Genomic DNA, 23625 nt, shown 5'->3' with positions numbered 1-23625 from the left:
AAGTCACAGACCAACTTACTGTTCCTGGGGATTTAAAGGTCAATGTAATGTAATGTAATGTTTCCCTTTTTAATGTGTTTCTAAAGACTTGTTATATCGGTTGCAGATTATTACATTAGTTGTTCAATTTAGATTTATTTTGTATTTGAAATAGCTGGTTTTATACATTGAAACCACCTGCCATTGTTTTCTCAAGAACATACCCATTTAAATAGGCTAAACCTGCAGAATGAGCAAGACTTCTTTATATTATCTGACTCTCTCTACACAAAAGCCTTTAGTTAGGCATTTCATTTTTCATTATCTGTGTAGATTTCAATAAACAAAACTTGTGAAGTGCTGATTGTATTCCATAGCGCTCAATACATTTTGGGGGAGCACACTGTTCTTTGCTATATATATGTATCATTTACTTTCCCAGTTTTGTACTGTGCATGTTATTTGGGACGTGTGTGATTGTATTTATAGGTTTATCAGTGCCTGTCCTAATGTTTCATTTTTATTTCCCACAGATAACCTTTCACTGCAGCTTAAAAATCTATTTGAAGATGTTCATGAAGACTTCCATCAAATTACAAACATCCTTTCTAGATTTCAGGAGTGGAGGAACAAGTTTTCTGAATCCTATTATGATGCCTATATTAGTTTATGTCTTCATAAACTTCTGAGTCCACTCATCAGAGTGCAGCTGATGGACTGGAATCCCTTACATGTAAGATAATTTCTGTTAATATTAAGCAACCTTAATTTAAAAGGATCTTTCAAGTAAAAATTAGACTTTCATGATTCAGATAGAACATGCAATTTTAAACAACTTTCCAATTTACACTTTTTGAGTCACCAGCTCTTACTGAGCATGTGCAAGAATTCACAGAATATACGTTTATGCATTTGTGATTGGCTAATGGCTGTCACATGATACAGGAGGAGTGGAAATAGACATAAATGAAATTTGTCATAAAAAAAATCTACTTATTTCAAGTTCAGACCAAGAGCTATTGTATTGTCTTATCATACATTTGTTAAATCTGTAAATCGGCTGTATTTACTGGTCATTTAACCCTTTAGAAATAAGCTGCAGCCAAAGGGTTAAATTCAGGTGTTTCCATACTTGAAGCAAAGTTACCTAGGAAGGATTTATAAATCAGTGTCATGGCTTTTGGTAATACTTTATAAGAACTGACAGAAATAATTATAATAATATTAGTTGTTTCAGTTGATAATTATTTTTAATAATTTACTGCCCATGAACTAATTTGTGCCACAATGTTGTAACATAATTTCCTTTTCTGCTAAGGCCAATTAGGGACAGCTATAAGTAGGTCACTAGATTGTGGGACCAACGACTGTTTAGAATATAGCGGTGTAACATCTGGAGCCTACACTGTGTTTCAGTGCAGAGGTGTTTATGCATCCATGTAAAGTAAAAGATATGACCTGAAACAGAGAGACATTTTACTAGAAGCATTTATGTATTTGTGGACTACAAAAAAATGCCCATGTATACATATACGTTTGTGTGTGTGTGTGAGATATATATATATATATATATATATATATATATATATATATATATATATATATATATATATATATATATATATATATATATATATATATATATATATATATATATATATATATATATATATATATATATATATAATTTTTTTTTTTTTTTTTTTTTTTTTGTTAATTACATTGATGCAGCTCTGTGCTATAATATTAGTTTTGTGACAGGCGGATTTAAAGATAAAAATGCTTTGTAAGCTTTATACTTAATGCTGGTTTTTTAATTTGTACAATTTACACCCATTTTCAATAACTAATTTCAATGTGTGTTGCATTTTCTTCCATAGAATGCCATAGACTTGGGACAAATGGAGTGGTACCACAATCTGGAAGAGTTTTGTTGCAGCAATGATAGCCCTGAAATAAATATCAAGGACAGTGCTGATCACAAAGTTCTGACCTCTGTCATTGAGAAGACTCTTATTCCAAAAGTTGCAGGTGAGATCATTGCAGAACCTTAAAGGGACAGTCTATTCAAAATTAAGCTTTATGATTCAGATAGTACATGCAATTTTAAACAACTTTCCAATTTACGGTTATCAAATTTGCTTTGTTCTCTTAGTATTCTTTGTTGAAATCTAAACCTAGGTAGGCTCATATGCTAATTTTTAAGCCCTTAAAGGCCGCCTCTTATCTCAGTGCATTTTTGACAGTTTTTTTTTACAGCTAGACAGCGCAAGTTTGTGTGCCATATAGATAACATTGTGCTCACTCCCATGGAGTTACCTAGGTGTCAGCACTAATTAGCTTAATAGCACTGAGATAAGGGGGCAAGCTGCAGATGCTTAGATACAAGCTAATCACAGAGGTAAAAAGTGTATTAATATAACCATGTTGGTTATTCAAAAATGGCGAATGGATAATCTATAATTATCTATATTTTTTAAACAATAAACATTCTAGAGTAGACTGTCCCTTTTTAAAAGAAAAATATTATAAGTGTTCCTTGATTAGGAGTTTGACTTGTTATAGTTTACTTGTACATAATATAGATTTTTATATTAAGATAGTTAACAAGCTATTGAGAAAAATGTCACTGTAACATTTCTTTCTAAAGACATGATGAGTCCACGGATCATCTTAATTACTAATGGGATATTCACCTCCTGGTCAGCAGGAGGAGGCAAAGAGCACCACAACAGAGCTGTTAAATAGCTCCTCCCTTCCCTCCCACCCCAGTCATTCTCTTTGCTTACGTTAGTGATAGGAAGAGGTAAAGTGAGGTGTTAGTATAGATTCTTCAATCAAGAGTTTATTATTTTTAAAGTAGTGCAAGATTGTGCTGCTTTGTTCTGGGGTGTAGCCGTAGTCCATATCAGTCTCTTCAGTAGAGCATTGGTGGCTTTAGAGGAATGGGAAGTTGTGGGACATAATTCTCACTGCGCCTCCCATATATTATTGCTGCCCTAACCCTGAAAACCTGAGGAAAATATATTAAGGAATTTCTTTCTCTTCACAGGTCCATGTGGGGGTTAGGACCCCTCTAACCTGGTGAACTGCCTTTGCTGTCAGGCTGCCATAGGAGGTAAGTGCTTTATTTTTTTCCTGAGACTTAAGGGAAAAGGAGCACTTTTACTTTCAGTACAATACATAAGGGGCTTATCGTTGCAGGGCAAACGTAGGCACTTTGGGACAAGTAAGACTCTGAGTCTGAATACAGACAGCGTGTACAGGCACTGGGGCTGGGAGACGAGCTTTTGTATGGTGGTTTAGGTACTATGGCGGTATCTTTTACTCTTTATTACGCCCGGGAAGGCTACTGTTAAGCCACGCCCACGATGGGCGGATCTTCCGTTTTGCGCGCTCTTTCTACTGTGCCTCTATCTGGAAGTCAGTCTACACCGGATGCACACCGGATAGTTCCTCTACCTAGAAGCGCATGCTTTTCGACAGAAGCAAGTGTTTCTAGGTCAGGAGGGTTGCTGCATCGTTTTTCTCTGGCAAATCCGATATAGAGAGAGATTCCGGTCTTGCAGTCTGGTAGGCACCTCAGCAGAGTTGCTGAGGTGTAGGGGTGTATTTTTTATTTTTGTATATGCGGTTTTAAACTTGTTTTTACCTCACACAGTAAAAAAGTTTCACTTTTAAATTTAAAGAGACGGTAACGTTTTTCATTCAAACTTTTTTTTGTCAAAATTAAAGTTTTTATTGCATATTTATATCTGTGTGATTCAGTATGGACATAGGAGCCGTGCAAAATGTTACTTGCTCCATGTGTTTGGACACAAATGTGGAACTACCAATCCCTTTCTGTCCCTCATGTATTGAGAGGGCTTTAAGTTATAGGGAAAAGCTTTTTACTGAGCAAAACTTTTCAAAAGCGGATGTTTCACAAGAGTCTAATGAAGAGATTCAAGGTATGCCGCAGTTTTCTCCCCAAGCGACCCAGACCTTAACGCCCTGTACTTCTACTCTAGCGCCCGTTGGCTTTACTTTGAAAGACATAGCTGCTGTCATGTCTTCCACAATTTCTGATGCGTTGTCTGCTTTCCCAATGCTGCAAGGCAAACGGAAGAGGAAAGCCAGACATGCAGTAAGTGAGGTTTCTGATGCAATGGTGGCAATCTCAGAAGTACCCTCCCAAGGACCTGAGGAGGGTATTAAGGTTCTCCATCTGAAGGCGAAATTTCAGACTCAGAAAGTTCATTGCCTCTGAATGACTTGGAGGTTGTATCTTTTTTAGGTTTAAGCTAGAACACCTCCGCCTGCTGCTCAGGGAGGTTTTGGTTACTCTAGACCAGTGATTTTTAACCTTTTTTTTTTGCCGCGGCACACTTTTTTACATTAAAAAATCCTGTGGCACACCACCATCACAAAATTAAAAAAAAATCACACATTGTAGCCTAATATATGTATATATACACATACACACACATACTGTATGTATTGTGCTGTTATGCCATGCCTCCTACAAACTACCCCTGCACTGGGAGTAAAAAACAAGCAAAGTTTAAAAAATGTCACACTGTTGTCAGTCTGCCGCGGCACACCTGAGGATCTCTCACGGCACACTGGTTGAAAAACACTGCTCTAGACGACTGCGACTCCACAGTAGTGGTTGCCCTTGCAAAGTCTAGTAAATTGGACAGATATTTCGAAGTTCCTTCTTACTCAGACGTATTTCCAGTGCCAAAGCGAGCTTCGGAGATCGTTACTAGGGAATGGGAGAGACCAGGTATTCCTTTTTCTCCCTCTCCTATTATCAAGAAGATGTTTCCCATAGCTGACTCTCTTTCAAGGGGGCTTGGCAAACAGTTCCTAAGGTGTAGGGTGCTGTTTCCACCTTAGCCAAGATAACTGCTATTCCCATAGAGGATAGTTGTGCTTTCAAAGATTCTATGGACAAGAAGTTAGAGGGTTTGCTTAAAAAGCTTTATGTTCACCAGGGTCTGCTATTACAGCCTGCTGCGTGCATTGCTACCATCATTAGTGTGGCAGCATATTGGTTTGATGCTCCTTGGAGGAGATCCAAGACAGGATAAAGCTTTTAGCGATTCTTTACAAGGGGAAGACTCTGTTTGGACCTGGCCTGTCAGAAATTATTTCTGATATCACGGGAGGTAAGGGTCATCTACTCCCTCAGGATAAGAGAAACAAACAAAAGGGATGACAGAGTAATTTTCGTTCCTTTCGCAATTTCAAGGGAAATTCTTCCTCTTCCTCCTCTAAGCAGGAACAATCTAAGCCTATTCGGAAACCCAACCAGTCTTGGAACAAGGGTAAACAATCCAGGAAGCCGGCTATTGAATCCAAAACAGCATGAAGGGCATGCCCCCGATCCGGGACCGGATCTGGTAGGGGGCAGACTTTCCTTCTTTCGGGACGTTCAGGATCCCTGGGCGATAGAAATAGTCTCTCAGGGATACAAATTGGAGTTCAAAAGTTTTCCCCTCAGAGGCCGGTTTCTGCTTTCAAGATTATCTGCAGACCAGACAAAAGGAGAGGCGTTCTTACATTGTGTAAAAGGAAGTGATTGTTCCAGTCCAGGAACAGGGTCAGGGTTTATATTCCAATCTTTGTGGTTCCCAAGAAAGAGGGAACCTTCAGACCAATTTTAGACCTAAAGAGTCTAAACACATTCCTCAGGATTCCTTTCTTCAAGATGGAAACTATTCGTTCCATTCTTCCCTTAATCCAGTAGGGTCAATTCATGACAACTGTGGATTTAAAGGACGCGTACCTACATGTCCCTATTCACAAGGATCATCACAAGTTCCTAAGGTTTGCCCTCCTAGACAAACACTTCCAGTTCATGGCTTTTCCTTTCGGACTAACCACAGCTCCCAGAATTTTCACAAAGGTTCTGGTGTCTCTGTTGGCGGTCCTTCGGTCACGGGGCATTGGGGTGGTGCCTTATCTGGACGACATTCTAGTCCAGGCACCATCTTTTCAGCAAGCATGATCCAACCGACATAGTGTTATATTTCTTGAGAGCTCACGGGTGGAAGGTAAATTTGGGAAAGAGTTCCCTAGTTCCAGACACAAGACTCACTTTCTTGGGAACCATAATAGACTCCTTGTCCATGAAGATTTTTCTGACAGAAGTCAGGAAATCAAAGATTATCTATTCTTGTCTTGTCCTTCAGTCCACTCCACGGCTGTCAGTGGCTCAGTGTATGGAGTTAATCGGGCTGATGGTTGCAGCAATGGACATCATCCCATTTGCTCGTTTTCATCTCAGACCTCTGCAGTTAAGCATGCTCAGGCAATGGAATGGAGATTATGCGGACTTGTCTCCTCGAATAACTCTGGAGCAGGAGACAAGGGACTCTCTTCAATGGTGGTTGTCTCTGGATCATCTCTCCCAGGGAACCTGCTTTCGCAGACCATCTTGGGTGATTGTGACAACAGACACCAGCCTTCTGGGGTGGGGAGCAGTATGGGGCTCCCTAAAAGCTCAGGGAGTTTGGACTCAGTCAGAGTCTGTTCTTCCTATAAACATTCTACAATTGAGAGCAATCTTTAATGCTCTTCTGGCCTGGCCCCAGCTAGCCTCACTACGGTTTATCAGGTTCCAGTCAGACAACATAACTTCAGTTGCTTACATCAATCATCAGGGAGGAACGAGGAGTTCCTTAGCGATGACGGAGGTAACCAAAATAATTCAGTGGGCGGAGGCCCACTCTTGTTGTCTATCGGCGATCCATATCCCAGGGGTGGACAACTGGGAGGCGGATTGTCTGAGCAGGCAGACCTTTCATCCGGGGGAATGGGAACTCCATCCGTAAGTGTTCCCCAATCTGATTCTCAAGTGGGGTCAGCCGAAATTGGATCTCATGGCATCCCGTCAGAATGCCAAGCTACCAAGATACGGGTCGAGGTCCAGGGACCCCCAGGCAGCACTGATAGATGCTCTGGCGGTCCCTTGAACCTTCAGTCTAGCATACCTATTTCCTCCGTTTGGTCTTCTTCCTCGGGTAATTGCTTGAATCAAACAGTAGAGGGCTTCGGTGATTCTCATTGCTCCGGCCTGGCCTCGCAGGATTTGGTATGCGGATCTGGTGGAGATGGCATCTCTGCCTCCTTGGAGACTTCCGTTGAGAAAGGACCTTCTGATTAAGGGGCCCTTCCTTCACCCATATCTAGTTTCTCTGAAGCTGACTGCTTGGAGATTAAATGTTTAATTTTATCCAAGCAGGGATTTCCTGATTCAGTCATAGAGACCATGATTCAGGCTCGTAAGCCTGTGACTAGAAGGATTTACCATAAAATTTGGCGTAAATACCTTTATTGGTGTGAATCCAAGGGCTACTCATGGAGTAGGGTTAGGATTCCTAGAATTTTGTCTTTTCTGCAAGAGGGTTTGGAGAAGGGTTTGACGAGTTCCCTAAAGGGTCAGATCTCTGCTTTGTCTATTTTGTTACACAAACGTCTGGCGGATGTCCCAGACGTTCAATCATTCTGTCAGGCCTTGGTCAGGATCAGGCCTGTGTTCAAACCAGTTACTCCTCCATGGAGTCTTAATTTAGTTCTCAAAGTTCTTCAAGGGGCTCCGTTTGAGCCCATGCATTCCTTAGATATTAAGTTGTCATCTTGGAAAGTTTTATTTCTTGTTGCTATTTCTTCTGCTCGGAGAGTGTCCGAGCTATCGGCTTTACAGTATGAGTTTCCTTATCTTATTTTCCATTCAGATAAGGTAGTTTTACGTACTAAATTAGGATTTCTTCCTTAGGTTGTTTCTGATCGGAACATTAATCAGGAGATTGTTCCTTCGTTGTGTCCTAATCCTTCTTCTCAGAAGGAAAGACTTCTGCACAATTTGGACGTGGTCCGTGCTTTAAAGTTTTACTTACAGGCGACTAAGGACTTTCATCAGTCTTCTTCTTTGTTTGTGGTTTTCCCAGGAAAACGTAAGGGACAGAAAGCTTCGGCTACTTCTCTTTCTTTTTGGCTAAAGAGTATCATCCGTTTTGCATATGAGACTGCTGGACAGCAGCCTCCCGAGAGTTACAGCTCATTCCACGAGGGCTGTTGCTTCCTCATGGGCGTTCAAAAATGAAGCTTCTGTGGAACAGATTTGCAAGGCTGCAACTTGGTCCTCTCTTCACACTTTTTCAAAGTTCTACAAATTTGACACTTTTGCCTCGACTGAGGCCGCTTTTGGGAGAAAGGTTCTTCAAGCAGTGGTGCCTTCCGTTTAGGTTCCCTGTCTTGTCCCTCCTGTATCATCTGTGTACTCTAGCTTGGGTATTGGATCCCATTAGTAATTAAAATGATCCGAGGACTCATCGTGTCTTAAAAAAGAAAAGAAAATTTATGCTTACCTGATAAATTTATTTCTTTTTTGACACGAGTCCACGGCCCGCCCTGTTCCTTTAGACAGGTTGTGGGTTATTAAAGGGACAGTCTACACCAGAATTGTTATTGTTTTAAAAGATAGATAATCCTTTTTTACCCATTCCCCAGTTTTGCATAACCAACACAGTTATATTTATATATTTTTTACGTCTGTGATTATCTTGTATCTAAGCCTCTGCAAACTGACCCTTTATTTCAGTTCTTTTGACAGACTTGCAGTTTAGCCAATCAGTGATGGCTCCCAGGTAACTTCACGTGCATGAGCAGTGTTATCTATATGAAAAACATGAACTAACACCCTCTAGTGGTGAAAAACCAGTTAAAATGCATTCTAGGGCTGCAACTAACTATTATTTTCATAATCGATTAATCGGCCGATTATTTTTTCGATTAATCGACTAATCGGATAAAAAGAGAATCAATAATAGTTTTCTATGTTTTAAATAAAATCCACATAATGAGTGTTACAAATATAAACTTCAGACTAAAACTTTACATTAACACAACTGTTTCTTCAATTTTTAAGCAGCAGAGCACAGTTTTATAATTATACAAAACAAAACCACAAACTGTTTGAAAAGAGGTAGAACTAGAAAGAGTTAGTTAGACTATCACTGTTAATAACATTCTGTTATTCACTCTTTCAGAAACTTTGCATTGAAATGCAAAAATCTCACCATGTCCACATGCTTCTGTCTAAGGCTGGTTTCTCTGCAGCTGTATTTCCTGCAGCAGAGAAAAGGCTGTTGAGGTGTATAAGTAGGGTTTTGCCAATTTCACCAAAGTAGGATATTTATCCTTGTTAGCTCTTCAGCAATGCTAAGTGTTTTCTACCTTGGCAAGGGGCCTCTCAATAAAGTAACCCTTCACTTCATTCTAACATAAAAAATATCCTGAATATCTATATGCAATGGTAAATAATAGGGATGCACCGAAATGAAAATTCTGGACCGAAACCGATATCGAAAATTCAGGATGATCCTGGCCAAAAACGAAACCGAAATTGTTTTTTTCTTTTTTAACTACAGTGTGTGTGTGTGTGTGTGTGTGTAGCTGAGAGAGCTTGTAGGCGGGAAAGCTCCAACAAATGGACATGGTCACTTGTACAGTAGGGCGTGATCTGCAGTGAAACTGGAGCTCTATAAGGGAGAGCGTGGTTATAGCCAGACAACAATACAAGGTGGACATGTGTTTTGTTTTTGGGTGTAGTTATCCGTGCGATGAGCGTGGCTGCACCTGATTGTCTCTCATCGTATCTCCGCCTAGTTCCTGGTTCGGGTCTCACACTGACCCGTCAGATTATATGTCCGGAGCCCCAAATGGAGTCTGCCTGCCACCTATCACCAGGACCACCGGACTTAGCTACAACCTTACGTGCAAGGTGGTTATAGAAAGTTACTGTGCTTTTTTGTATACACTGTCTGGTGGGTGCTAATTTGTACCAACTGTGTGCGAGCTTGGGGCTTATGCTTATAAAGTATGCACGCATATTTGCTTCAGGCGAATAGAATGTCTATGCACAAGAGGCTGATGTATGAGCACTGTATATAAGGCTTAAAAGATATTCACTGTGTGTGCTTAGGGCTGTGTCTGATAATATCAAGTGTTTATAAACATGTTACTTATCCACCTTTGATATTTGTATTCACTATTCAGAACTTTGGTTTCCTTCTCTGCTGGTTTCAAATGTCATCATGTAATGGTACTTATGTGTGTGCTCTGTGTACCATGCCAGTGCTGTGCTGCTTACCTTATGCTAAGGATAGACATGTAACTCAATAGAAAAGGGGAGGGCTGTACATTTTTAGCCATTTTGGTCCTCTTTGGGCCGAAATTGGAATTGCACATTTTCGGCGGCCCAAATTTTGGTGCATCGCTAGTATTATTCTTTATTTAGTGCTGTGTAACAGAATCAGATTTAACCGTTTTTGTTTTGTTACCAATTATCAAAATAATGTATAGTCCTAGAAAACTATTATTATATGCAAAACAGTAAGTCAAGTAATGAACTCAAACAGCAGCTCTAGGCTGGCATCAAATTTAAAATATGCTACACAATAATTTTGCCAAAAATAAAAGGGAAAAAAACCTAAAACCGAAATAACAAAAAATGCTATTTTCGGCCAAAACTTTCTGCGGCCGAAATTTCGGTGTATCCCTAGTAAATAACCAGCTATAAGGTTAAGGGAAATATCTAGTCCACTCTAAAAATAACACATATATACTTATAAAGGTTGAATCTGGTACATATTATCACAATTTATTAAAAATATAAAAAAGCAATAAAAAACAAAATCAAAAGCGCTAAGGACTGTATATCGATAACGGGACAAAGCCTTACACATTTATTTATACAGTACATATAATCAGCAATACGCTAATAATTGTGCAAACAGATAATAGTGCACATCAATTTAAATAACTCCCATCAATCTAGGGGCAAGGTGTAAACAACAAGCTTGGCACCATATCCTGAAAAGCATAGTTCCAAATCACCAGATTTAATATAAACAATCCAAATGATGACTATTATATCTGGGTTGCACATAAGCCAGGGGTAGTTGTAAACATATACTGTCCTGAAAAAGGGAAAAGTAGACGTCCTTTAGGCTAAGGACATAACCATAAAACACAATAACATATGCAGGAGTTCATTGGAGTGAAGCAGCTGGTGAGGCGGTCTTCAAGGTCTAAGAAATTAGCATATGAACCTCCTAGGTTAAGCTTTCAACTAAGAATACCAAGAGAACAAAGAAAAATTGGTGATAAAAGTAAATTGGAAATTTGTTTAAAATTACATGCCCTATCTGAATCATGAAAGTGTTTTTTGGACTAGACTGTCTCTTTAAGTAAACTTTAGACACCTCTGCACCTTGGTTTTTCCTTTCTCTTCCTAACTTCGGTCGAATGACTGGAGTGGGAGGGAAGGGAGGAGCTATATATACAGCTCTGCTGTGGTGCTCTTTGCCTCCTCCTGCTGACCAGGAGGTGAATATCCCATTAGTAATTGAGATGATTCGTGGACTTATCGTGTCTAAAAGAAATGCATTTATCAGGTAAGCATACATTTTTTTTTCCATAGCTACTACCGGTATAGCTATTAGCAGCTATTTTGTTTTCTGATCATATAGTGCCAATCCCTTCACAAATAAAGATGTGATTCTTTGTTATTTGAGTTGTAGTGTGTAAGTTAAATGCTCTTTTACAGTGCCAAAACATTATATTTTTCAGGATTTGTTGAGCAGGTGTGGGATCCACTCTCATCAGTACAGACGGACAATTTGGTTAAGCTCTGCAAAACGTATATCATAGAAAATGAGACTAGTACGGCAGTTAAGGTAAGATGTTTGTGTGTGCTGTACCTGTTGTATATACTTATTTATATCCAGCCACGTAACTGTAAAGTCTCACTTTCTTATTTATATTTATTTTGTTACTTAGGGTTTTATAGATTGCATTGTTTCACGACTAAGGAAAGCAATTGAAGATGATGTGTTTATTCCTCTCTATTCCAAAAGGTACTGGCTGCCTATTTTCTATCTGTATATTTGCAATATAAAACCCGCTGGCCAACTTGGGCTACTATGTATAAATAGTTTAACACAGCAGTAAGGGTCTCATGCCTTCCCTTGCTTTATGTAAGCTGAATGTTTATATTGCAGTATTTTATAAATAATATATACTTTGTCTTAAAATATTTTATGAGCTCAAGTTACCTTAGCCCAGTGTTTCTGAACTGCTGTCCTTAAGTACCCCTAACAGGCCAGGTTTTCATTATAGCTGAACCAGTGCACAGGTGAAATAATCAGCTGATAGATGAGAACAGGTTAGTAATCATGGTTACTGATCAGATGATTATTTCACCTGTGCTCTAGTTCAGCTATAATTAAAACCCCTGTTGGGGGTAATTGAGAACCACAGTAGAGAAATGCTGCCTTAGGAAGTAGTTGCCAAGCAGAAATGGCTCAGGCTAACATGTTATCCATACTAAACGGCATATAGAAGCCAAAACTAAACTCTTATTATTCAGTGTGCATTTTCTTTTTTTTCAAATCAATAAATACAACCATAAATTTCTCAAGGCACATGCGCCTGAGCCTACCCAGATTGATGTAAATTTGCAGCTATGTAGATTAACAAATGATGTAGATAAAGTTGTCAGTTAAATAGAAACTGAAACTGCACTGTTCCGAAGTATTGGCGCATTGCACCAAATGAGCTGTAGACGGCTAGTGATGGGATTTCTGAAGCGACGTGTTTTTATTTGTAATTGACCGCACTGCTTTATGTTGTTTTCTGCAACTTATGTGATGTTATGTACAGTTGATGCAATTTGTATGTTTTTCTTAAGACACGATGAGTCCACGGATCATCTTAATTACTAATGGGATATTCACCTCCTGGTCAGCAGGAGGGGGCAAAGAGCACCACAGCAGAGCTGTTAAATAGCTCCTCCCTTCCGTCCCACTCCAGTCATTCTCTTTGCCTACGTTAGTGATAGAAAGTGGTAAAGGGAGGTGTTAGTATAGATTCTGCTATTAAGAGTTTATTATTTTTAAAGTAGTACAAGATTGTGCTGCTTTGTTCCAGGGTGTAGCCGTAGTCCATATCAGTCTCTTCAGTAGAGCATTGGTGGCTTTAGAGCAATGGGAACTTGTGGGACATAATTCTTACTGCGCCTCCCATATATTAATGCTGCCCTAATCCTAATAGCCTAAGTAAGATTACTTAGGATTTATTCTTTTCCACAGGACTATGTGAGGGAGAGGACATCTCAATCCTGCTGAGCTGCCCTGCTGTTGGGCAGAATTTAAAGGTAAGTGCTGACTTTTTATTCTGCGTCTGAAATTTCAGATGAAGTGAAGCACTTTATTTAATGGGATATAACTCCTATACATTGAAGGGAGTGAATTCAAAGTGACAGCTTTTTATTTGCAGGCACTGGGGCTGAGGACATCGGTGGCTTATTTCTGGGGGCTTTTTATTGGGCTGAGTAAAGGAGACTCTTTGGTCACTTATATTTTGGCTAAGCTAAAATATACAATGTGGTAGCCAAGTTTGCCCCGAGATTTATCGTTCAGTTAGCTCCCGGTGGTGTAATGGTTGTAACATCAACCCCATTATCCTATTGGGTTAAGGCTAAGCATCATATCAAGGATAATGGCGACCGGGAGCTTGATATTGTCACGCCCACGATGGACGGAGCTGCGGGTGGTGCCAATTTGGGCTGCGCACCTAGTGGGTTAAGGCTGCATCATATCAAGGAGACCGGGAGCTTGATATTGTGACGCCCACGATGGGCGGAGCTACGGGTGGCGCCAATTTGGGCCGCGCACTCTACTCTCTAACTCCGTTTTCGGAAACAGAAGGACTCTTAACACAGTAAATAGTGGTTGCAGAGAATACAGCTACAATCCGGATCATATTGCATTCAATTATGAGAGCATATGATAGAGTCCCTGCTGAACGCAATCCGTTATGTTCCATATAAGTGGAGAAGCTAGTTGCAATGTTGTTTTTTAACTTCCATCAGCCTCCCCTTTGCAGCGACTGGAATAAAAGAACAATAAATCTAGTATATTACTGCAGTTCCGTTGTTTTTATGTTAAATTGTCGTTCTGCACTCAAAAACAAGGATGAAAATAAGGTTTCTTTCATGTAATTAACAAGAGTCCATGAGCTAGTGACGTATGGGATATACATTCCTACCAGGAGGGGCAAAGTTTCCCAAACCTTAAAATGCCTATAAATACACCCCTCACCACACCCACAAATCAGTTTTACAAACTTTGCCTCCAAGGGAGGTGGTGAAGTAAGTTTGTGCTAGATTCTACGTTGATATGCGCTCCGCAGCAAGTTGGAGCCCGGTTTTCCTCTCAGCGTGCAGTGAATGTCAGAGGGATGTGAGGAGAGTATTGCCTATTGAATGCAGTGATCTCCTTCTACGGGGTCTATTTCATAAGGTTCTCTGTTATCGGTCGTAGAGATTCATCTCTTACCTCCCTTTTCAGATCGACGATATACTCTTATATTTACCATTTCCTCTACTGATTCTCGTTTCAGTACTGGTTTGGCTTTCTACAAACATGTAGATGAGTGTCCTGGGGTAAGTAAGTCTTATTTTCTGTGACACTCTAAGCTATGGTTGGGCACTTTATTTATAAAGTTCTAAATATATGTATTCAAACATTTATTTGCCTTGACTCAGAATGTTCAACTTTCCTTATTTCCAGACAGTCAGTTTCATATTTGGGATTATGCTTTAATTATCATATTTTTCTTACCTCAAAAATTCATCCGGATCTGAAATCCTTAAATTTAAAGGTATGGAGATTGAACGCTTGATTCTTGGTCATAGAGGTTTCTCTGACTCCGTGATTAATACTATGTTACAGGCTCGTAAATCTGTATCTCGAGAGATATATTATAGAGTCTGGAAGACTTATATTTCTTGGTGTCTTTCTCATCATTTTTCTTGGCATTCTTTTAGAATACCGAGAATTTTACAGTTTCTTCAGGATGGTTTAGATAAGGGTTTGTCCGCGAGTTCTTTGAAAGGACAAATCTCCGCTCTTTCTGTTCTTTTTCACAGAAAGATTGCTATTCTTCCTGATATTCATTGTTTTGTACAAGCTTTGGTTCGTATAAAACCTGTCATTAAGTCAATTTCTCCTCCATGGAGTTTGAATTTGGTTTTGGGAGCTCTTCAAGCTCCTCCGTTTGAACCTATGCATTCATTGGACATTAAATTACTTTCTTGGAAAGTTTTGTTCCTTTTGGCCATCTCTTCTGCTAGAAGAGTTTCTGAATTATCTGCTCTTTCGTGTGAGTCTCCTTTTCTGATTTTTCATCAGGATAAGGCGGTGTTGCGAACTTCTTTTGAATTTTTACCTAAAGTTGTGAATTCCAACAACATTAGTAGAGAAATTGTGGTTCCTTCATTATGTCCTAATCCTAAGAATTCTAAGGAGAAATCATTGCATTCTTTGGATGTTGTTAGAGCTTTGAAATATTATGTTGAAGCTACGAAATCTTTCCGTAAGACTTCTAGTCTATTTGTTATCTTTTCCGGTTCTAGGAAAGGCCAGAAAGCTTCTGCCATTTCTTTGGCATCTTGGTTGAAATCTTTAATTCATCTTGCCTATGTTGAGTCGGGTAAAATTCCGCCTCAAAGAATTACAGCTCATTCTACTAGGTCAGTTTCTACTTCCTGGGCGTTTAGGAATGAAGCTTCGGTTGACCAGATCTGCAAAGCAGCAACTTGGTCCTCTTTGCATACTTTTACTAAATTCTACCATTTTGATGTATTTTCTTCTTCTGAAGCAGTTTTTGGTAGAAAAGTTCTTCAGGCAGCGGTTTCAGTTTGAATCTTCTGCTTATGTTTTTTGTTAAACTTTATTTTGGGTGTGGATTATTTTCAGCAGGAATTGGCTGTCTTTATTTTATCCCTCCCTCTCTAGTGACTCTTGTGTGGAAAGATCCACATCTTGGGTAGTCATTATCCCATACGTCACTAGCTCATGGACTCTTGTTAATTACATGAAAGAAAACATAATTTATGTAAGAACTTACCTGATAAATTCATTTCTTTCATATTAACAAGAGTCCATGAGGCCCACCCTTTTTTGTGGTGGTTATGATTTTTTTGTATAAAGCACAATTATTCCAATTCCTTATTTTATATGCTTCGCACTTTTTTTCTTATCACCCCACTTCTTGGCTATTCGTTAAACTGATTTGTGGGTGTGGTGAGGGGTGTATTTATAGGCATTTTAAGGTTTGGGAAACTTTGCCCCTCCTGGTAGGAATGTATATCCCATACGTCACTAGCTCATGGACTCTTGTTAATATGAAAGAAATGAATTTATCAGGTAAGTTCTTACATAAATTATGTTTTTTGAGTATTAGAAGGGCAGATGAGCACCTCAGCAAGGTTTAGCTGAGGTGTGGATAGGTTCTGCATTAATTGTGTACTATTTTAGTTTATTTCTGCACATAAAAATAAAAAGTTACTTTTTAAAATTTAAAGAGACAGTAACGTTTTTTATATGTTAAATTTTATTTCAAAATTTCACTCTTTTCTGAACCTACACCTTCTAAGGCGTTTGCTGTTTAGGAGTCTGTTGACAATTGTCAAACTATGCCACAAATTTCTCCTATAGTGTCCCACAAAATTTTATGGACCACAGGCAGTGCCCTGCGATTCTTCTCTCACTCCACCTGGATTTCATGCATTATCTGTTTTTCCCATGAGGTAGAAAACAAAACATTTCTAGAGGAATTATTTCAATCATTTAGGAGTGATTGATTTAGTAGTTGCTATTCCGAATGTTTCTTCCCTATTATCTGAAAGAGGAAGATACTTCAGGAGTATCTGGGAGAGAATTCTCAGACTCAGATGGAGTAATATCTTTATCTGATCCTGAGGTGGTTTTCTTTCAGTTTTTTTAGCTTGAACACCGTCATTTGTTATTTTAGGAGGTTTTAGCTATCCTGGACGACTCCGTCACTACCGGAGTAGTCTATCCTAGTGCGTCCAGTATGTTATAACGATACCTATATTTAAGATGTTTCCCATAGCCGACTCAGCTAAGGAGGCGGGGCAAACATATTCCCTAGGGTGGAAAGAGAACTACTATACCCTTAGAGGATAGTTGTGTTTTCAGAGGTCCTATGGACAAAAAATAGTAAAGGTATGTACACGAGGGCTTACAATGGCTCCAGCTGTGTATTTTCCTACCGTCACTAGTGCGACGGCATATTGGTTTGATAAGTTGTCTGATGCTACTAGGTCAGAAACTCCCCTGGATGAAATCCAGGATAGAATAAAAGCTTTCAAATTGGCTAATTCTCAAGGGGAAGACCTTGTTGGGACCTGGCTTGACAGAAATAATCTCTTTTGAATCTTCAAAAATTTCGAGAGAAAAAAAAAAGCCATGCTGTTGAATCAAGGACAGCATGAAGGGCTTGTCCCTGATCCGGGACCGGATCCTGTAGGGGGCAGACTTTCCTTCTTTGCTCAGGCTTGGGTTCGAGAGGTTCAGGACCCCTGGGCAATAGAAATAGTGTCCCAGGGATACAACTTAGAGTTCAAAAGTTTTCCTCCCAGAGGCAGGTTTCTGCTTTCAAGATTATCTAACAAGAAGAGAGGCATTCTTACACTGTGTAGGAGACCTCTCAGACCTGGGAATGTTTGTTCCAGTACAGGAACAGGGTCTGTTGTATTTTTTTTTTTTTATATCACTCTGTTTGTGGTTCCCAAAAAAAGAGGGAACCTTCAGACCAATTTTAGATCCCAAGAGTCTAAACTAATTTCTCAGTGTACAGTCCTTCAAGATGGAAACTATTTGTTCCATTCTTCCCTTAATCCAGGAGGGTCAATTTATGACAAAAGTGGATTTAAAAGATGCGTACCTACATGTCCCTATTCACAGGGAGCATCACAAGTTCCTAAGGTTTGCCTTCCAGGACAAACACTTCCAGTTCGTGGCTCTTCCTTTCGGCCTGGGCACTGCTCCCAGAATTTTCACAAAGGTTCTGGGGTCTCTGTTGGTGGTACTTCGGTCATGGGGCATTGGAGTGGCGCCTTATCTGGACAACATTCTAGTCCAGGCGCCATCTTTTCAACTAGCAAGATCCCACACATACTGTTATCTTTCCTGAGAACTCACGGGGGGAAGGTAAATTTAGAAAAGAGTTCCCTAGTTCCAGACACAAGAGTCACCTTCTTGGGAACCATAATAGACTCCTTGTCTATGAAGATTTTTCTGACAGAAGTCAGGAAATCAAAGATTATCGATACTTTTCTAGTCCTTCAGTCCACTCCTCGGCTGTCAGTGTCAGTACATGGAGGTAATCAGGCTGATGGTGATGACAAACATCCCGTTTGCTCGGTTCCATCTCAGTCCTCTGCAGTTAAGCAAGCTCAGACAATTGAACGGAGATTATACGGATTTGTCTCCTCGAATACTACTGCTGCAGGAGACAAGGGATTCTCTTCAATGGTGATTGTCTTTGATTACTATCTTGGGTGATTGTGACAACATTCGCCAGTCTTCTAGTGTGGGGAGCAGTGTGGGGTTCCCTAAGGGCTCAGGGGGTTTGGACTCAGCCAGAGTCTGTTCTTCCTATAAACATTCTGGAGCTCAGGGCGATCTAAAGGCTCTTCTGACCTGGCCCCAGTTAGCCGCGGTCCGGTTTATCTGGTTCCAGTCGGACAACATAAACTTCTGTGGCTTACATCAGTCATCAGGGAGGAACGAGGAGACTGAGGTAACCAAAGTAATCCAGTGAGCGGAAGCTCACTCTTGCTGTCTTTCGGCAATTCTCATCCCAGGGGTGGACAATTGGCAGGCGGATTTCTTAAGCAGGCAGACTTTCATCCAGGAAACTCCAACCGGAAGTGTTCTCCAACCTGATTCTCAAGTGGGGCCAACCATAATTGGATTTCATGGCATCGGACAGAATGCCAAGCTCCCGAGATATGGATCGAGGTCCAGGGACCCCCAGGCAGAACTGATAGATGATCTGGTGGTCCCTTGGACCTGCAGTCTAGCATACCTATTTCATCCGTTTGTTATTCTTCCTCGAGTAACTGCTCAAATCAAACAGGAGAGGGCTTCGGTGATCCTCATAGCACTGGTCTGGCCTCGCATGATGGTATGCAGATCTGGGGAGATGGCATCTCTGCCACCTTGGAGACTTCCATTGAAGAAGGACCTTCTGATCAGGGGCCTTTTCTTCATCCAAATCTAGTTTCTCTGAAGCTGACTACTTGGAGATTAAATGTTTAATTTTATCCAAGTGGGGGTTTTCTGATTCGGTCATAGAGACCATGATTCAGGCTTGTAAGCCTGTAGCTAGAAGGATTTACCATAACATTTGGCATAAATATCTTTATTGGTGTGAATCCAAGGGTTACTCATGAAGTAAAGTTAAGATTCCTAGAATGTTGTCTTTTCTCCATGAAGGTTTGCATAAAGGATCATCGACGAGCTCCCTAAAGGGTCAGATCTCGGCCTTATCTATTTTGTTACACAAATGTCTGGCGTATTCCCAGATGTTCAATCTTTTTGTCAGGCCTTGGTTAGGATTAGGCCTGTGTTCAAACCAGTTACTCCTCCATGGAGTCTTAATTTAGTTCTCAAAGTTATTCAAGGGGCTCCGTTTGAGCCTATGCATTCATTAGATATTGAGTTATCTTGGAAAGTTGTATTTCTTGTTGCTATTTCTTCTGCTCGTAGAGTATCAGAGCTTTCGGCATTGCAGTACGAGTCTCCTTATCTTCTTTTCCATTCAGATAAGGTAGTTTTACGTACTAAATTAGGATTTCTTCCTAAGGTTGGTTCTGATCGGAACATTAATCAGGAGATTGTTGTTCCTTCTTTGTGTCCTAATCCTTCTTCTCAGAAGCAACAACTTCTACACAATTTGGAGGTGGTCTGTGCTTTAAGGTTTTACTTGCAGGCGACTAAGGATTTCCGTCAGTCGTCTTCTTTGTTTGTCATTTTCTCAGGAAAACGTAAGGGACAGAAAGCTACGGCTACTTCTCTTTCTCTTTGGCTGAGGAGTATCAAACGTTTTGCTTATGAGACTGCTGGACAGCAACCTCCTGAGAGAGTTACGGCTCCTTCCACGAGGGCCATTGCTTCCTCTTGGGCATTCAAAAATGAAGCTTCTGTGGAACAGATTTGCAAGGCTGCAACTTGGTCCTCTCTGCACACTTTTTAAAAATTCTACAAATTTGATACTTTTGCCTCGGCTGAGGCTGCTTTTGGGAGAAAGGTTCTTCAAGCAGTGGTGCCTTCCATTTAGGTACCCTGTCTTGTCCCTCCCGTATCATCTGTGTACTCTAGTTTGGGTATTGGATCCCATTAGTAATTAAGATGATCCGTGGACTCATCATGTTTTAAAAAAGAAAATGTATGCTTACCCTGTTCTTGTAAGACAGGGTGTTGGTTATTATAAACTTCAGACACCTCTGTACCTTGGCTTTTCCTTTCTTTCCTTAACTTCGGTCAAATGACTGGAGTGGGACGGAAGGGAGGAGCTATTTAACAACTCTGCTGTGGTGCTCTTTGCTGCCTCCTGCTGATCAGGAGGTGAATATCCCATTAGTAATTAAGATGATCCGTGGACTCATCGTATCAAAGAAATACATTTATCAGGTAAGCATAAATGTTCTTTTTTAAATTTTATTTAATAGTGTTTTGGAGGACAAAATGTTGCCCCATTCAAGATTTCAAGATAGACAGTTTTGGTCAGCTGTTAAAGTAAGTAACAACATATATTTTCTTACCTTTAACTTATGCAAGACTTGCAGCTCCTGAGCAAGACTTTACCTCTGTGTTCAACTCCATTGCAAAGGTTAATAAAAACCTAGTTATTTAGGGCCACTAATGTAAAAATGCTCTAACAAATTACAGTATATCATGTTTGTAGTGGTACATCCCTTTAAGGGATAACTGCTCACTGGAAAAAAAATAGCTCCTTATTTTTTATTTATTTTTAGAGACAGTTAAGTCGGAATTGAACTTTAATAGTTGAGAGAGAGCAAGTAATTTTAATTAACTTACTAATTTACTTTAGTTCTCAAATTTACTGTGTTCTCCTTGTATCCTTTTTCGAAAAGTAAACCTAGATAGGCTTATAGAAGCTCTGGAGCACACACATGTTCTACATTGTTGCAAATACTGCAGTCATAGAGTGCTAAGGACTCGTGTAAGAAATTACCGTTCTTTGTGACAAAATCAAAGCATAAACACAAGTGATTAATACAAAGATGTTCGTGTTTAGAAAATTAAACCTAATCTGTTACATGAGTTGTGTAGAAGAAAAATGACAAACATTCAAAGTGAAAAAAAAATACACTACCATAACCATTTCTTGCACATGCATATTTCTGAACTCCTGTGAACCTACCTATGTTTACTGTTCAACAAAGGATACAAAGAGAACAAGTCAAATATGATAAAGTAAATTAGAAAGTTGATTAAAATTGCATGCTCTATTTGAATCATGAAAGTTTAATTTTGACTTTATGGTCACCCAGCGTCGCTCAGCAATTTATTTAAAAGAAGAAAAGAAAAGTTATATAGATTTGTCTACATAATAAAGCATGTTTATGTTTGCTTGGTATATACAGTTAAATTAACAGAAACTCATTTTCTATGTAACTTTACTAAAAATATGCTTACAATTTTATTTTGAGGTGTGATTTTTAGCATAAATGTTTGTAGAATTCAATGTGGCCCCCACAATTCTACTGTTAGTAACTGGCACTTCATACAAAATAGTTTGTCTCTGGTCTAGAATTTGGAGGTCTATAAAGCTATAGTTAGTACATTTTCATTCTTGTGACCAAGTGGCTCTCGCATATTCAGACCTTGTAAAGAAATAACTTCTTAAAATAAAGCTGCCTTTCTATCTCCTCAATACAGTGGTTTTGTTACACCACAGTGCATACCAGGGGTCGACAAAGTGGCTCCCTGGATTTGTCGAGCCCTGGTGTATACTATCACCTTGCCTGACCATCCCTGTCCTACAAAATGGAACATGTTCATAAATTACTACTATTCTTTTTTTCAGATGCTACGTAATGTTCTCAGTTGGGATGGATTTCTTGAAGAGACAACATTGCAGGAGCTCGGTCTTGACAAATTACTTAATCGCTACCTATTATTAGTACTTCTAAATACTCAGCCAGGAGTAGAGTGTGTCAATAAATGCAGCAAGGTAACTAATCTACACTCTCTCTGCAACCGTGGCTAGACTGTTATCCGACGGACATTTGTGCAATGGATAATAATCCGATAGACAAGTGTCTGTCGGATAACAGTCCGGCCGTGAATTTTACTTTATCTCTAGAATAAATGATCATTGTAAGAAATATATACAGTAAATTAACATTGTAAATGTCGCCAAACAAAACTGAGATGAACATACCTTGTTTAAAACAATAAATCATATTTATTTAAAAAAAAATAAACCCGAGCACACAAGAGAACTTAGACAAATATGAAGAAATCATGCTTTAAACAGAAACATTAACAGTAAGACCTTGTAGAAGTCTGTTAAAAGCACATTGTGGGGGGTGGGACCCATAGTTGGGTTCCCAGAGGTGGTTGAGGCGCCCGAGGCACTGATTATAACAGAGCACTCTGGAGCGTATCTACCCTCGTCTGAATTCGGAATATGGTCTCTCGGACAACTGTATCAGCTGTGAAAAAATTAACACTTAGTCCCATGTTACTTGATGAATCCTTTTAAAATGGAGAGATCTTGCACACTATTAAATACACCAATGATATTTTTATACCTTATTCTTAAAAGGTCTGATTTATAACTACAGCCATCAGCCTTTATTCATAATGTCGGGTTTGTGTTGTTCTTTCTGCTAAACGTATACATAAGGTTAATGACTACATATTTCTATAATACACAGTTCAATTTTAGTTTTGCAAGTTTTTCTGTTTAAGGAAGCGAAGTGGTTCAGTATGTTGTGCCTTTCCTTCTGCAGGTGGTAGAATGTCTGCCACAGAGTTGGTTCCGAGGTCTTCAGAGTGGATCATCCATCCCTCGTTTGGCAAATTTCAGCAAACACATCCTGCAGTGTGTACACGCGCTGCACAAAACTAATGAACGGTAAGTTATACAGTATAATATACTTACCGCACTTAACTTATCAATACATTATTTTCATGTTGTACAAGCGTTGTTCACCAAGTAGAGCACAGTTAAGTGCCCTCAAGAAAAGCTATTAAAGGACCACTCAATTAAGTAGAATTGCATAATTAAGAGGTACATAATTAAAAGACAATGCAATAACACCTACTCTGAATTTCAAATAAGCATTAGATTTTTTTTTTTTTCTTTTAGGCAAATTTTATTTTTCTCCTTGTTTTCCGGCCCACTATATCATATGACAGACATCAGCTAATCTCAGACTAGTATACGTATACCCTGTGAGCTTGTGCACATGCTCAGTGGGATCTTGTTCCCCAGAAAGTGTGTATATAAAAAGACTGCAACATTTGATAATGGAAGTAATTGGAAAGTGTCTTAATAACTGCATGTTCTGTCTGAATCATAAAAGTTTATTTTCTTCTTAAATGGAAAGAGTCCACTGCTGCATTCATTACTTTTGGGAAATAAGAACCTGGCCACCAGGAGGAGGCAAAGACAACCCAGCCAAAGGCTTAAATACTCCTCCCACTCCCCTCACCCCCAGTCATTCTTTGCCTTTCATCCCAGGAG

At 39.5% G+C, this 23625-nt stretch overlaps 1 protein-coding gene across 1 annotated transcript in view; it reads left to right on the top strand.

Moving 5' to 3' along the window:
- GCFC2 (GC-rich sequence DNA-binding factor 2) overlaps positions 1-23625 on the top strand; it is an 88325-nt gene that overhangs the window by 41834 nt on the left and 22866 nt on the right. Inside the window, exons 11-17 of the mRNA XM_053709621.1 lie at positions 513-712; positions 1860-2010; positions 11602-11708; positions 11812-11888; positions 20576-20642; positions 21958-22104; positions 22889-23013. Of these exons, the coding sequence (XP_053565596.1) occupies positions 513-712; positions 1860-2010; positions 11602-11708; positions 11812-11888; positions 20576-20642; positions 21958-22104; positions 22889-23013 (874 nt within the window). The remainder of the gene's footprint in view (positions 1-512; positions 713-1859; positions 2011-11601; positions 11709-11811; positions 11889-20575; positions 20643-21957; positions 22105-22888; positions 23014-23625) is intronic.

The sequence above is a fragment of the Bombina bombina genome, chromosome 4 (genome assembly GCF_027579735.1).
Source record: "Bombina bombina isolate aBomBom1 chromosome 4, aBomBom1.pri, whole genome shotgun sequence".
Taxonomy (NCBI): domain Eukaryota; kingdom Metazoa; phylum Chordata; class Amphibia; order Anura; family Bombinatoridae; genus Bombina; species Bombina bombina.
The sequence above is the reverse complement of the archived record's forward strand: the minus strand, read 5'-3'. Positions and strand labels throughout refer to the sequence as shown.